The sequence below is a fragment of the Vipera berus genome, assembly GCF_964194415.1.
Source record: "Vipera berus genome assembly, chromosome: 2".
NCBI classification, from domain to species: domain Eukaryota; kingdom Metazoa; phylum Chordata; class Lepidosauria; order Squamata; family Viperidae; genus Vipera; species Vipera berus.
Window position 1 is genome coordinate 283,178,766 of NC_138203.1, and position 14,707 is coordinate 283,193,472.

At 44.6% G+C, this 14,707-nt stretch overlaps 1 protein-coding gene across 3 annotated transcripts; it reads left to right on the top strand.

Annotated features, from left to right (window-relative positions):
• Positions 1 to 14,460, top strand: LOC308661192 (uncharacterized protein). 3 transcript variants are annotated; one of them, XM_081316043.1, is made up of 4 exons: positions 3,577 to 6,242; positions 7,249 to 7,354; positions 7,512 to 7,579; positions 11,816 to 11,988. In XM_081316043.1, exons 1-4 carry the CDS (start codon positions 5,859 to 5,861, stop codon positions 11,855 to 11,857), a joined length of 600 nt encoding a protein of 199 aa, XP_081172169.1. In that variant the 5' UTR covers positions 3,577 to 5,858; the 3' UTR covers positions 11,858 to 11,988. The 3 variants fall into 3 exon arrangements, 2 of the variants coding, with proteins under 2 accessions (XP_081172169.1, XP_081172168.1); XR_014024913.1 differs by lacking the exons at positions 3,577 to 6,242; positions 11,816 to 11,988 and adding an exon at positions 1 to 443 and having other exon boundaries at positions 7,512 to 7,536; XM_081316042.1 differs by lacking the exons at positions 3,577 to 6,242; positions 7,249 to 7,354; positions 7,512 to 7,579 and adding an exon at positions 10,349 to 10,642 and having other exon boundaries at positions 11,816 to 14,460.
• The last annotated feature ends 247 nt before the right edge of the window (positions 14,461 to 14,707 follow it).

Genomic DNA, 14,707 nt, shown 5'->3' on the forward strand with positions numbered 1-14,707 from the left:
ACATAACTTGAAACATAACTAGAAAGATAACTTGAAACAAAGACAATTATAAAAGACAAATCTTGTTATAAATGAAGCAGGGGGCAAATGCAGACTTCATAAAGGCAGAGGCTTATCTTGAAGCAAGGACAAATCTTGTTACATACAAATGAAGAATCATCAGAGACAGGAATGTGGTTGTTCAATGTGGCATGATATTGCGTGAGCGTAAAGCTGCTGCTTACACCTTGCTGCCGATAGGCGGCAGGCTGAAGGAATCACATTTCACCCTTTTTTATTTTATTTTGTCAAAGTGTGGAGTCTAGGTACATGCTGGTACTGCTCTCATGGTCATCGTTGAAAGAGAGACCCTCCGGCACCTCTGGCGAGGATGAGTGAGCAAAATCCAGATCGTCCTCCGACTCACAGGAAAAAGGGGATTCGTCGTCAGCAGGAATCAGATGGTAAGCATGCCTTTGTAAGAGCGTGTTGACAGTGACAGCAGCCTTTGCCTCAGCAATAGCAGCGAGAGATCGCTTAATCATTGAAATGAAAAGAGGTAATAAGCAAGGCAACAATAAGGCTGAGAAAAGGGTGGTCAGCCAGGGAAAGAAGTTAAACATTCCTTGAATTGATACTTACTATGCCATAAGGAATCAATTTGTTTAACAGCTCTCTGTTCAGCTATCAAAGAAATACTGTTAGTAATACTTCTGATAAAAATAGGCAAGACACAAGGTAAAATAATACATCCTAATACAATCATACTAATAAAAGCTACAATAGCTTGTAAACCAGGTAATTTAGGAAACCAGGAGCTAAGTAATTCCTGAAAGTTGAAACCATTTCAAGTTTGAACAGGAACATGAGCACAGAAACATGAGCTACAGAGTTCACATAGATGATGATGGTAGACTCGTTGTTAACAACAGGTTGTTCCTTCTGGGTCCATGCGATGGGCAAAAACAGTGTGAAAAGAGTCATTTTTGACTGGAACCAATGTCAAAGGTGTAAAGGACAGGATGGGATAGCTGGTGAAGTGGAGTTGACGTCTGGGGTAAGCTTTCAGATGGAATTGTGTTTTAGTGGCATAAGTCAGTGGTGTTAAAACTGAAAAAAGTCACAAACCATGCTGTTATCTTTAATGGGTTCTGCAGTTGTGTTTGTGGAGGCATGATACGGATGAACGTAGCGACCAGGGATCCACAGCACTTTGTCTGGCAGTTGAGCTGCAGCATAGTCTCTGCCCCAGGTGATAAGGTCTGCAGGGCCTTTCCAAGTTAGGTCTGGAAGTTGGCGATACCACACCTGTGGCTTAGGGAGATCTGAAGAAGAAGAAGAAGAAAAATGCTGCTCTGCAGCTGTGGTTAAGAGATAGCCAGTCAAGTTAGAAAAGTTTAGAGTGTAGAGGCAAAGATTAAGACTTTCATGCATTGCTGGGAGGTTGGGGTTTCGTTTTCCCCTGTTCTGATTTTTATAGCAAAGCATGTTTCAAGGTTTGGTTAGCTCTTTCCACCAAGGCTTGGCCTTGGCTATTATATGGAATTCCAAATGTGTGTGTGATTTGCCAATGATGACAAAATTCTGCCATGGCTTGACTGCTATAAGCAGGACCATTATCTATTTGAGTTCGTTTGGACATCCCAGCACTGCAAAGGTCCGAATACAATGATTAATTACATTTTTAGTGGCTTCTCCCCTTTGGGGGGTGGCCATGATAAATCCTGAGAAGGTGTCAATTGAAACATAGGAATGACTTTCCCAGGGGGTGAGGGGTTGCAAAGAACAGGCTGAAGGTCCGGAGGCAGCCTGATCTGCAACATTGCTTCCCTCTTGCAAAAAACCTGGAAAAGGCTGATAACTACGAATGTGAGCAACAAAAACAGGATGTTGGCATTCAAAAAGCAAGTTTTGCAAGGTTAAAAAAAAAAAAAAAAGTTGTAACAAATCTGGTTGAATGGAGGGGGATAAATAAGATCCATAAATCACTTGAATTGTGTGATAAACATAAAAGCTATCCACAATAAGATTCAAAAGTTGAAATGAAAAAATTTGACAGGCCAAAATTGAAGCAGCCAATTCAGCTTTTTGAGCTGACCGCTGGGGTGTTGTTTGCTTGGTTAGTGCGAACAATTTGCATTGCAAACGATAATCGGGTGGTGGGTGGCAAGAAACCTTGCCATGCCAATCAGCTAAGGAAAATTGCAATTCACTTGAGGTTTGAAAAAATGATTCCCAAATTTGCAAAGACATAAAAATAATTGAGCTAATTGTGCTTCTCTGGTTAAAACAGAAACTTTGGGCGTATGGGATAAATGAATCCACTCCAAAATTTTCAATAGGTTAAACAATAGCAACATTCGACTCCCATCATGCAACATCTACCTCTCACTTTCTTCTACTTCCCATGTTTCTCCCTTTCCATAGTACATTCTTGTTCCTTCAGCATTCTAAGGCTTGTGTTCACAAATCCGTGCAAAAACCACTTTTCTGTTTCTCCCTTCTCTTTTCCATTCATTCACTGCCCTTCTGCCATTCTGGCCTAACTTCTGTCTTTTTTGCTTCCAGCTTCTATCAACTTTTGCATAAGCCAACTGTTTCTCTTAGCTATTAATCAATCCTCTACATTTCTCTTCTCCAAAAGTATTGAAGTTTCCATAATCATATTTAGATTCAGTGTATCTTTATTAACAATCTCAGAGCCTGTTGTAAGGCATAAAATCCACAGGTTAGTGCTGATTAAGGGAGGGAAATTCTCCCAGATATCACCTTCTATCAATGTGTCCTGCACACAGACACAAAAACATCAAAAACAAGAAAACAAAAACAAAAAACAACTCCACAAAAAGATCAGAGTAATTTCTTTTAGGTGAAGTTTAACTAAAACTCAAAGAATTCCAAAAACTTCTCCAGCAAAGAATCTCTCCTCTTTCGAGTAAAAAAAATTGCAAGCTGAAACTGCAAGAGTGGGCATCAAGTTTCACATCCACCTCCCTTTCTCAGACTGGAATTCTAAGCAGAGAAAAAAAAAATGGTTAAAAGGACCAGCCACCCCCCCTCCTTCTGGCTGTTCTTTCCCTTTCTCACTCTTAAAGTAACACAGCAGGGTTGGGGGGGGGGTGAAAGAAACTTTACAAAAATCTCACCACCAAAAAAATAAAAATAGTTTGCTCTCCTTTACATGCATTTACTCTCACACATCATCCATGGCTTTTGCTACAATAAAATCTGCAATTTACAAAAATTCAGATTCCCAAACAAGATATTGTGAAAGAGTCAAAATCATGTTAGCTTACCTATACTTATTAAAAATCCTTACACATAGTTGATGAAGTCATGATGCAAGGGTAGATTGGTTAACCTCCGGCTGCTGGTGGCGGCAAAAAATTAACAAGATAACAAGATGACAAATCTTCCTCATAAGGAGGGGGAGGTGGAGAAACTGAAAAGGCTTAATGAAAAAGAGAATCATTAAGAAGAAAAGAAATGTCCAAGGCATGATCTGTAAGCATAAAGTGAACAAAAGGTGCCTCTTGAGTGAGGAGAGAGATTTGGAGAAGGAGGAGGAGGGAAGGGGGGAGGGGGGGGTTTAGAAATAGCAACAAGCTCAGAGGCTTTTTCCTCTTTGCCGAGAGCAGAAAGAAAGACAGGCACAGCAGGGCAAAAATAAAAGGCAGAAGGAAGATTCTCCGGAGGCAGAGCAGAGGGGGGGACATGCACAGCAATAGGAAGAAGTTTCTCTGATTTTTCATAGGGTGGGGGTGGCACGGATGAAGGCAGAAGATCAGAAGAGTGATCAAGAGGTTTAGAGATAGAAGATGTTAGATCTAAAGGAGATAGCAAGAGTTTTAATGCTGCCATCACGGCTTGCCATGCAGACAGAATGTCAGCAGGCGCCCTGGGATGATTGTGAAAATATTTACGTAGCTTTTCCCAGGTTGTAACAGACAAAGTGCCTGATTCTGGATAAGCCAGACAATTTTTGTTAATATATACTAGAGAGTCTTTGTCTGTGTTCAAATCGGTTTTCCCTTCTTGTAATTTCTGCTCATTTGTCATCAATGTCTCATTGGGAAAAACAGTTTTAATTGCTTCAACGAGTCCTTGCCACGTGGTCAAAATGTGTAAAGGAGCTCTAGGTTCTTTGTGCAAAAAGGATCCTAATTTATTCCATAATGATAACTTTAATGAGCCATTTTGAGGATAATTTAGACAATATAAATTTAAATAGGTTAAAAAGTCTCCAATTTGTTTTTTTGAAACCGGATGTGTTATTTTCCTTCCTTGACTTTTGTAAATAACATTTGCCCTCTTCACTATATTAAAAAGCTCGTCCCTATGTCCTGACGTAGTCTTTGAGTTTGAGGAGCCCATACTTACGATTCGAAAGCCTGTACCAGGTGCGTAAGAATGAGAGTGAAAAGGAACCCTCCTAGACAAGAGGCATTCCTTGCGTGCCGTGCGCGAGTAGTCGTTGAAAAATTTCCTGATCTCAGCGACTCAAGGTGCCGGACGTTCCTACGGTCACCTGTGAGAACTGCGCCAAGGGGAAATTCTACTTACCGATGACTACTGCGAGGGATCCCGGACGAGCCCCCAGTTGTCGCGATCCGTGAGGTCCTGACTGGATGGGAACGAATCGCTTCTCCCGGGCTGCCGTTGTCTAGGATGTGGATCGGCTAGGCTAATGCTATTTCTCTATCTATCCCCCAAAATAACACACAGACACATGCAGTCAGTTTTAGTTGGCGTATCGTGGACTGCACGGGTGGTCTAGAGGGGCAGCATTCCGCAACCTCTAGCTTCCGACCCCGGACTGTCCCCGCGGACGCCTTTTATTGAGTTTTCTAACAGGAACAAAAAGATACAAAACAGCATGGCAGGAAGTAAGCTTTTTTCTCCTTAGTGCCATCTTGCGCATGTGCCTAGGGCTGAACATTCCTGCTTACTCAGGCTTACGTGACTGACTTGAAACATAACTTGAAACATAACTAGAAAGATAACTTGAAACAAAGACAATTATAAAAGACAAATCTTGTTATAAATGAAGCAGGGGGCAAATGCAGACTTCATAAAGGCAGAGGCTTATCTTGAAGCAAGGACAAATCTTGTTACATACAAATGAAGAATCATCAGAGACAGGAATGTGGTTGTTCAATGTGGCATGATATTGCGTGAGCGTAAAGCTGCTGCTTACACCTTGCTGCCGATAGGCGGCAGGCTGAAGGAATCACACAATACCACCAGGGCTTTTTTTCCTCATTGAACGCTCAGAACGGAGTTCCGGCACCTTTTTTGGATGGAACCTTGTAGGGTAGGCAAGGTGGATTGTATAACCGTGCAGGGGTCTTCAAACTTGGCCCTTTTATGACTTGTGGACTTCAACTCCCAGAATTCCTCAGCCAGGCATGCTGGCTGAGGAATTCTGGGAGTTGAAGTCCACAAGTCATAAAAGGGCCAAGTTTGAAGACCCCTGGTATAACGTGTGTGTGAGTTCCGGCACCTTTTCCTTTTACAAAAAAAAAAAAAAAGCACTGAATACCACAATAGCTCCCACCCACACACACCCCTCGCGGGATCCCCTTCCAGAGGGATCCTTGGGAATCTTTTCCTCGGGGGGGTCGGAGAACGCAAGGCACCTTTGCCTCCGGGTGACAAAGGGGCGGAGAAGGGTGGTCGCCGGGATCCATTTAAATGGAAGCGGGGGGAGGCTGTGAGAGCCTCGTCTCTCTAGGAAGAAGAGCTCGCTCGCCCGGGGAGCAGGGAGGGGGATCCGAGGGATCTCGGGGCTTAGATCAGCAGCGGATCAGCGGCTCGGCTGAACCAGGAGGAGGAGGAGGAGGAGGCACCGCCGCGGGGAAGGCAGCTCGGCTCGCCCGATGGCCTCGCCCAGCCCGGGAGCAGCGCCGGGCCCTCCTGCCGCCGAGACCGAGGGGGATCCGGAGGGCCGGGCCGGAGCCGCGCTGGGGAGCCGCCCTGCCGAGGAGGGCTTCCTCCGCTGGAGCTGCCGGGCGTCGGCGGAGCCCCGGCCGCTCTCTTGCAGCCGCCTGCAGCAACCGTTTTGCCCCGGCTGGCTGAAACCCGAGCGGAGCGGCCAAGCCGGGCTGGCGGACCGGGGGATCGTAGAGCGGCTCCTGGCCGCGCTGCCCACGGAGATGGCCGGCTGGCTGCGGGAGTGCCGGGCAGAGAGCGACGCCCAGGAGGGACCCCCGGCCGAGAGATTCCTGCTTAGCCGGACCCGGAAAGAGCGGAGGCGGCGGCAGGTGAGGAGAGGGGAGGATCCCCTCCTTTGGGAGGAAGGATCCCCCGGGGGATCTGGTTTCCTTGTCCTTCTGGGAGGAACCCCTCCAGGGAGGAAGGGCCGCCCAGCTCAAGGGCATCAATAGAGAAGAGAGCTTCGCCTCTCTCCCCTTTCAGTCCCAGAGTCCTGTTTTTCCTCCTCCAGGTTTATTCCAGGGGAAATCCCGAGGGAATTTGGGTCTCCCAACTAAGGGATATCCAAAAACACAATCCAGCTTTGGAGACACAAATGCAGGTTGTAGCAGTTAGAAGAGACCTTGGTTTTCTTCCACTTTGGGTCCAGAGTGGTGGTGTTTCCCCCCCCCCCCTTATTCCACAAGAGGAAGGGGAATCCCGAGGGAATTTGCGTCTCCCGTTTTTGGGGGGGACAGAGAAGAATCCCTTCGTTCCAATGTTCGGTTGTTTTAACTTTTCTTCTTCTTTGACCCTGGCTATGTTTTAAATAAAGGTAAAGGCAGGGCTTTTTTTCTCATTGAACGCTCAGAACGGAGTTCCGGCACCTTTTTTGGATAAAACCTTGTAGGGTAGGCAAGGCAGGTTGTATAACATGTGTGAGTTCCGGCACCTTTTTCTTTTACAAAAAAAGCACTGGGTAAAGGGGACGTGGTGGCTCAGTGGGTTAGGACGCTGAGCTTGTCGATCAGAAGGTCGGCAGTTTGGCGGGTCGAATCCCGAGTGCCGCGTAACAGAGTGAGCGCCTGTTCCTCATCCCAGCTTCTGCCAACCTAGCAGTTCGAAAGCACGTAAAAATGCAAGTAGAAAAATAGGGACCACTACAGTGGGAAGGTAACAGCGTTCCGTGCTCCTTTGGCGTCTAGTCATGCCGGCCACATGACCACAGAGACGTCCTCGGACAAGCGCTGCCTCTTCGGCTTTGAAACGAAGATGAGCACCGGCCCCTAGAGTCGGAAACGACTAGCACGCATGTGCGGGGGAACCTTTACCTTTACCTTATGTTTTAAATTGCAGGGCCAGTTGATGAAGATGGCCACGGTACCTCCTGAAGGCAGAGAAGATCTCTCTGGTGAACTGTTGGGCTTCTCAGAGGAGGATCCAAGTCGGGTCTTGTTGCCAGGTAAGTGACAAGTTACGTCTGAGGGCAGCGAAGCCCAAAGCCATTTCATTCTTGTGTTTCTTCTACAGATATTTGTGCCTTTAATTGACAGCGTTTCCCAATAGCTGACTCACTCAGCTTCCAAATATTCTTTATCCATCTTTTATCTTGATTACAGGGCAGCCAAAGATGTTGATGGAAACCGGTGAAAGACCTCCTCTGACTGGTGGAGCCCCAACAGCTCAGGTAGGGAGCTTTATCAGAGCAGGAGATCCTTAGGCCAGCGGTCCACAACCTTTGCGGTTCGGCAGCCCGGCTGGGGATGGAGAGGGGAACTGGACTGTGCGAGTAGCAGGATGGTGCACGTGTGTTTATTTATTTTTTTATTTTATTTTATTACATTTATATACCGCCCTTTCCCAAAGGACTCAGGGCGGTTTGTTGTTGTTGTTGTTAGCTGCGAAGTCGTGTCCGACCCATCGCGACCCTATGGACAACATTCCTCCAGGCCTTCCTGTCCTCTACCATCTTCTGGAGTCCATTTAAGCTCACGCCTACTGCTTCAGTGACTCCATCCAGCCACCTCATTCTCTGTCGTCCCCTTCTTCTATTGCCCTCGATCTTTCCCAGCATTAGGCTCTTCTCCAGTGAGTCCTTCCTTCTCATTAGGTGGCCAAAGTACTTTAGTTTTAGCTTCAGGATCTGGCCTTCTAAAAATACAAAAGTTAAAAACAATTTAAAAAATTATATCCGTCCCTGAACAAATAAAACCCCAATTAAAATTAAAATTAAAATTAAAATTAAAATTCTCAGCCTGGGCCAGAGAGCTTGAAGAGCCAGGTCTTCAGGTCCCGGCGGAATGAACGGAGGTCGGGGGCAGTCCTAAGCTCCACGGGCAGCTGGTTCCAAAGGGCAGAGAAGGCCCTATCCCTGGGTGTCGTCCGCTGGCAATCTCTTACCGGTGGCACCCTGAGAAGACCCTCCCTGTGGGAGCGCACTGGACGAAGGGAGCTTGATGCCGGCAGCAGGTGCTCCCTTAGATATCCCGGACCCAAGCCATTTAGTTTAAGTGCCCGCTGCCCCAGAACTCTCACAAGTTGACCTCCGGCCAGCCATTTACGCAGCCCAATTCCGAATAGGCCACAGCCTTATAGTGGGCCCCAGCCCAGGGGTTGGGGACCCCTGCTTTGGGGGGGTTAATTTGTATCCTGAGAGTCTACACAAAGCTTGTTAAGGAAGTCAAGGATCGGGATCAAAATTTAGCTTGGTTCTGCTGTCACGGTGATTGTTTAAGCACAAGGGACAGAAGGGATAGGCCTCCAAGGTAGACCAAACTGGAAACCAAAGACACAGAAGGTAATAACACTTTCTTTGTAGGGTTACACCAGGGGTCTTCCAACTTGGCCTTTTTATGACTTGTGGACTTCAACTCCCAGAATTCCTCAGCTGGCTGAGGAATTCTGGGAGTTGAAGTCCACAAGTCATAAAAGGGCCAAGTTGGAAGACCCCTGGGTTGCACTAACAGAATCTTGCAAGTTTGACTGCATTTGCCCCCACCCTCCCTTTAACTTGACAAGAACGAGCGAGTGTCACACCTGAGACATTTTCTCAAATTATATTTCTGTCTCAGACTCAGATTTCTTTTCTACGATGATTGTCTTAGTAGGGGCTTTTCCTCCTAGCTCTCATGATCATTGGTTTGCTCCATTAAAATCAAATAGGGATAATGACTTCATTGATGGAATCATAAGTTTACCTCCCGTATAGACTACTGCAATGCTCTCTACATGGGGCTGCCCTTGAAGACCACCCGGAGGCTCCAGCTGGTGCAGAATGCGGCCGCGCGGGTAGTGATGGGAGCATCCCGATACTCCCATATTACACCCCTCCTGCGTGAGCTGCATTGGTTACCGGTTGTCCTCCGGATGAGATTTAAGGTGCTGGTACTTACCTTTAAAGCCTTACATGGCCTAGGCCCGGGATATTTGCAGGACCGCCTGCTGCCGGGAACGACTTCCCATCGCCCAGTGCGCTCACACAGAGAGGGCCTCCTCAGGGTGCCGTCGGCTAGACAATGTCGGCTGGCGACCCCCAGGGGGAGGGCCTTCTCTGTGGGAGCGCCAGCCCTGTGGAACCAACTTCCCCTTGAGCTTCGGACCGCCCCGGATCTCCAGTCCTTTCGCCGTGGCCTTAAAACATTCCTTTTCCATCAGGCTGACCTGGACTGACGATAGGGATTTTTCAAATGTTTTTAAATTTTAACTTATTAATTTTAATTATTTTATTGGGGCTGTTTAATTCTTTTTAACTTTTACATTGCTGTATTTTTATTGTTGTTAGCCACCCTGAGTCCTTCGGGAGATAGGGCGGCATATAAGTCCCAAAAATAAAATAAATAATAAATAAAATAAATAAGTTTAAGTTTCTTATACCTGTAATGGGTTATATTAATTTATTTGAGATAAATCCTTTGCTGTCTGAAGTATGTGGAAAACCTCAGGAATTGGTTAGCAAGAAATAAAGACAGTTTGGTCTAGTTGTTAAGGCACCAGCTAGAAAGCATGAGGCTGCGGGTTCTAATCCTGCCTTAGCCATGAAAGCCAGCTATGCAACTTTGGGCCAGTCACACACTCTTAGCCCAATTCACCTCACAGGGTTGTTGTGGTGGGGATAAATAGGACATGTAAGGTATGTTGAATAGGTTCGACACCATGAATTACTTGTAAAGACAATAAAGGGAAGATGTGAATAAATAAATAAAAGCCAGGAATTATTTTTAACATGAAATTTTATTGAAGCATTAGTAAGACAACTCAGAACAAATGGAAAAAAAATCAGAGCAGTTAAATTGTGGCAATATGTCTGAGGAGATCCAGTGAAAAGTTATATATGTGTGATATGAAATTATTTCACCAAAATGGTAGCTTGTGCAAAGGGGAAAAAAAAAACCCCGAACGTTTTCACACTGAAGGAGATGTAAGAAAGTGACCCACTTCTTCAAAGTCTTCAAGAAATTCTAACCAGAAGTGGATTCTCGGAGCGAGAGCTAAAAAAATCCTTGTAGTACATTATGTCAGAAAGGAAGCATTCTTCTATCTTACCTAAGTCATTTTTAGGATATTGGAAATATGGGAGAGAACCTCCTGGGACTTCTGTTGAGGAACATTTACTTGGATTTTCAGGGCTCAGTAACTTTTGAGGAGGTGGCTGTGTATTTCACGGAGGACGAGTGGGCGTTGCTGAATCCCAGCCAGAGAGCTTTATATGGAGAAGTCATGCTGGAGAATTCTAGGAATGTGGCCGCTCTGGGTAAGGACCTGTTTTGCTCTGGATTCAGGTATTTGTGGAAAGTCTTTGGTTGCCATAAGTCCTCAAGAAGACATTCTGGGGCTTCTTTTTCAAAGACTAAAGTAAAACGGAGAAGCTGGTAGATGCTCTACAAGATCCTATCTCATCTGAACTTTTGAGGAAGTTCTTTAGTGAAGATTACAGCTTCTCTTTGGACTGATTCCAGAGCAGATAACGGGAATCGCTTTAGGTGAGGAAGATACTTCCCTGAATCTAGGAGACAGGGCAGTTGTTCCTTACAGCTGCCCTATCTGCTAGGTTGCTAATAATCAGTGGCAGCTTCTCATACCATCTCTTTGGATAAAACACTCTCTGTCTCTCAATTAAATCATGTGTAAGCTCCCTGTACAGATCAGAACAAGTGACATTTTTCCCTGGATTGTTCAATACTTAGTACTATGTGGTACTGTGTATAATCCAAAGGGGGAATCACAACACTGAGGAGAACAAAGCTTTATTGCAAGGATTGTTGAGTACCTGCTTCACAAGAAAGAGGGACGCTGAAAAAATGTAAGTGGAAGGTATTTCTAGAAGTTAAAAGGTTTCAAGCCAAGAAATCTGGGGAATTGAAGAGGTCAGTTTGTTCTTGAGACCCCATGCTTTTGATTATTTAATCTTCCAGATAAGGGAGTACCTCAGAAAATAAAACATACCTCAGAAAAATAAGTGTGGAATTGTCCAAAGGGATATAATGTCTGAGGTAGAACCATAAACGAAAACTTTAGGCACCCAAAGCGAAATCTAGCAAATTCTTGGAAATTGAACAATAATGTTTTTTTTTTCTGTGATGAAAAGAATTAACTAAATAATTAAAATAATTAATGTGTTGAGGTGGCTGGCAAAGTGTAGAGACAGGTGGGGGGGACCCATGGTTATAAGTTTGGGTGGGCTGCCAAGCACGCATGTTTTTTTCACATGAATGCGGGAACCAGCAACAGAGGGTAAATATCATTCATTAAACACCACGGTAAGTTTCCATGGTGGCTGAACGAATAACACAACTTGGGGACTACCTGTCTATAAGAAAACCATACAGAGAAACCAGCATATCCAGGAAATGTGCAGAAATGACAGGTGCGCCATATTGTGTGATGAAAATAATGAGCTTTTTTTTTCTTCTTTTTTTCAAATAAGCTTATGGGCAGGAGCCTGAGAATAACAAGGAGCCGAGCCTAGCGCTATTTCAAGTGATCCAGTCTGAAAAAGGGATACTTCGAAATCGGGGGGCACATCAAAAGAGTACGAAAAACCGCCTAAAGAATGGAAGGAAGAAGTCTTCTAGCCACAATGAAGTCCTTGGCCTCCCAACCCAGCAACTTCAGCAAAGGGAAGAAGTTGGAAAACATTTCGGATTTGGCAAAATAGACAAAGCAACATCTCTTTTCAGTAAATATCTGAACCAAACTGAAGAGGAACATTGTGAACATCAAGAGCAGGGGCAAAATATCAATCTTAGCTCCTCTCTTCTTTTACATCGCCCATCATACATCCCAGAGACACCATATGGAATTATAAATTGTGGGGAAAAATTCAGTTTGAACAGTCATCTTACGTCACATAAAGACGAGAATCTGTATATGTGTGGAAAGGGTTTCAGCCAGAAACAGTTGCTTATTTTACCCCCAGAAAATCCCCCAATGGAGAAACGGTATAAATGCCTGGAGTGTGGAAAGACCTTCACTCACAGATGTAAACTTACTGTCCATGAACGGACCCACACTGGGGAGAAACCATATATGTGCCTGGTGTGTGGAAAAAAATTCAGTCAGACAGGTCACCTTACCAGACATCAACGAACCCACACTGGGGAGAAACCGTATTCGTGCCTGCAATGTGGAAGGAAATATAGTGGAAGTTCCAGCCTTATCAAGCACGTAAGGAGCCACACGGGGGAGAAACCATACAAATGTTCAGAGTGTGATAAGAGCTTCAATCAAAGCAGTCATTTTATTCGCCACAAAATGATCCACACAGGAGAGAAACCATACAAGTGCCTGGAGTGCGGAAAGAGCTTCGGGCGTAATTTTAGCCTTATGCAACACAAAAGAACTCACACAGGGGAGAAACCGTATCAGTGCCTGGTGTGTGGAAAGAGTTTCAGTGGCTCCTCAGATCTTATGTACCATAAGAGGATTCACACAGGGGAGAGACCATATAAATGCCTGGAGTGCGGAAAGCGATTCAGTAGGAGAAGTCGCCTTACAGCTCACAAAAGAAAGCACACAGGACAGAAACCGTATATATGTCTGGTGTGTGGAAGGAGATTCAGTCAGAGCGGCCACCTTACAAGTCATAAAAGAACTCACACTGGGGAGAAACCATATACCTGCTTGAAATGTGGAAGGAAGTTTGGTAGAAGATCTAGCCTTGTGATACATGTAAGAATCCACACGGGGGAGAACCCATATAAGTGTACCGAGTGTGGAAAGGGCTTCCGTCAGAGAACGACCTATATTTACCATCGAAGGATCCACACAGGAGAAAAACCATACAAATGCCCAGAATGTGGGAAGAACTTTAGGCGAAACTGCCACCTTAAGAAACATAAAAAAATGCACACTGGGAAGAAATTGTATCAGTGCTAGGACTCTGAAAAGCACTTCAGCTGACGCTCAGGTGTGACTTATCGTAGACACATTCATGCAAGGGAGAAACCAGATGAGTGGAATATGGAAAGAGCTTCAATTGGAGCAGTTATTTTATTTGCTAACCTAACCCTAACCCTAAAAGGATTCATACAGGGGAGAAACCATCCAAATGCTCAAGATTGTGGAAAGAACTTCAGCCAGAAAAATCACCTTTCCCAACAACAGAAAAAAACCAGCTTGGGAGCTTTCCTCTTGTTTTCTTCCCGTAAAGAGACTCATATCTGAAGTACAGAAATGGTAATGATGACTGGAGTGACGTTCAGTTGGAAATGTCGTCTCATCAGACCTAAATGAATCCACACGGGAGAACCATAAAAATGCCTGGAGTGGGGTTAAAACACGCCACTGCCTTTGTTTCCCATAGGAGGTCCTATGAGTGTAAATGAACTTTCGGTACCAGTACTGGCTCTCCCCCAGGAAAATACATATCTTGAGTTTGGTTGAGCTTCATGAATGCGAAACCTGCAGACTGAAGAGCTGATCCATGGAGGAGAGACAATACATCAAGGAAGGAAGCAAAGCCACTATTTTAAGAGGATGTGTCTTCTTAAATTACCAGAAAATTTCCACTTGGGAGAGAAACTGTATAAAAGGATGGAACATGGAAAGAGTTGATGATTTTGTTTAGGTTTTTTTGCTTAAGCCTTCACCAACGAATTATGAGCCTCTCTCCACATTGTTAGACCAATCTTGAATATTTTTCCTGATGTAATCTGGGACTGTTGTATCAGAGGCTGACGAGGATTATATGGTTGGTTAAGGTTAAATTCCCATGAAAACAGACTGAGGCTGATGGGAATATTTAATCCTGTAAAAAAAACAACCAAGAAGGATTTAATATCCTTGTGGAAGCATTTGATGTGGTGTCCCATTGAAGAAAGCAAAAGTTTGTCCTGCAGTGCAGAATAAACAGCAGAATCAGGTTTAAAGTTACAACAATATTATGATAGTGATGAAACTCTCAAACGCTCAGTAACTACCTCTGCCGACACCCTTCCCTTAATAAAAAACGGGAAAACACTTCCTCCTCTCCACAAATCCCCATTTTTATGCAACTTTGTAAAGATTTACTATAGTGCTTGTCCTTTAATTTCACAATAAAATATTTGAGGTTTCCTTTTCGTTTCTAAGGACTGTGGCTAGTACTTGCTTAGCAACTATTTGAATTTACGATGGACCCTCTTCCACAAGGTAATTATGAACCAGTTCTGGACTTGGAATGACAGCACACACCAATCAGAATAGAATAAGAACAGAACAGAAGAGAAGAGAAGGGAATAGAACAGAACAGAACAACAGAATAGAATCTTTATTGAGAATAGAATAGAATAGAATAGAATAGAATAGAATAGAATAGAATAGAATAGAATAGAATAGA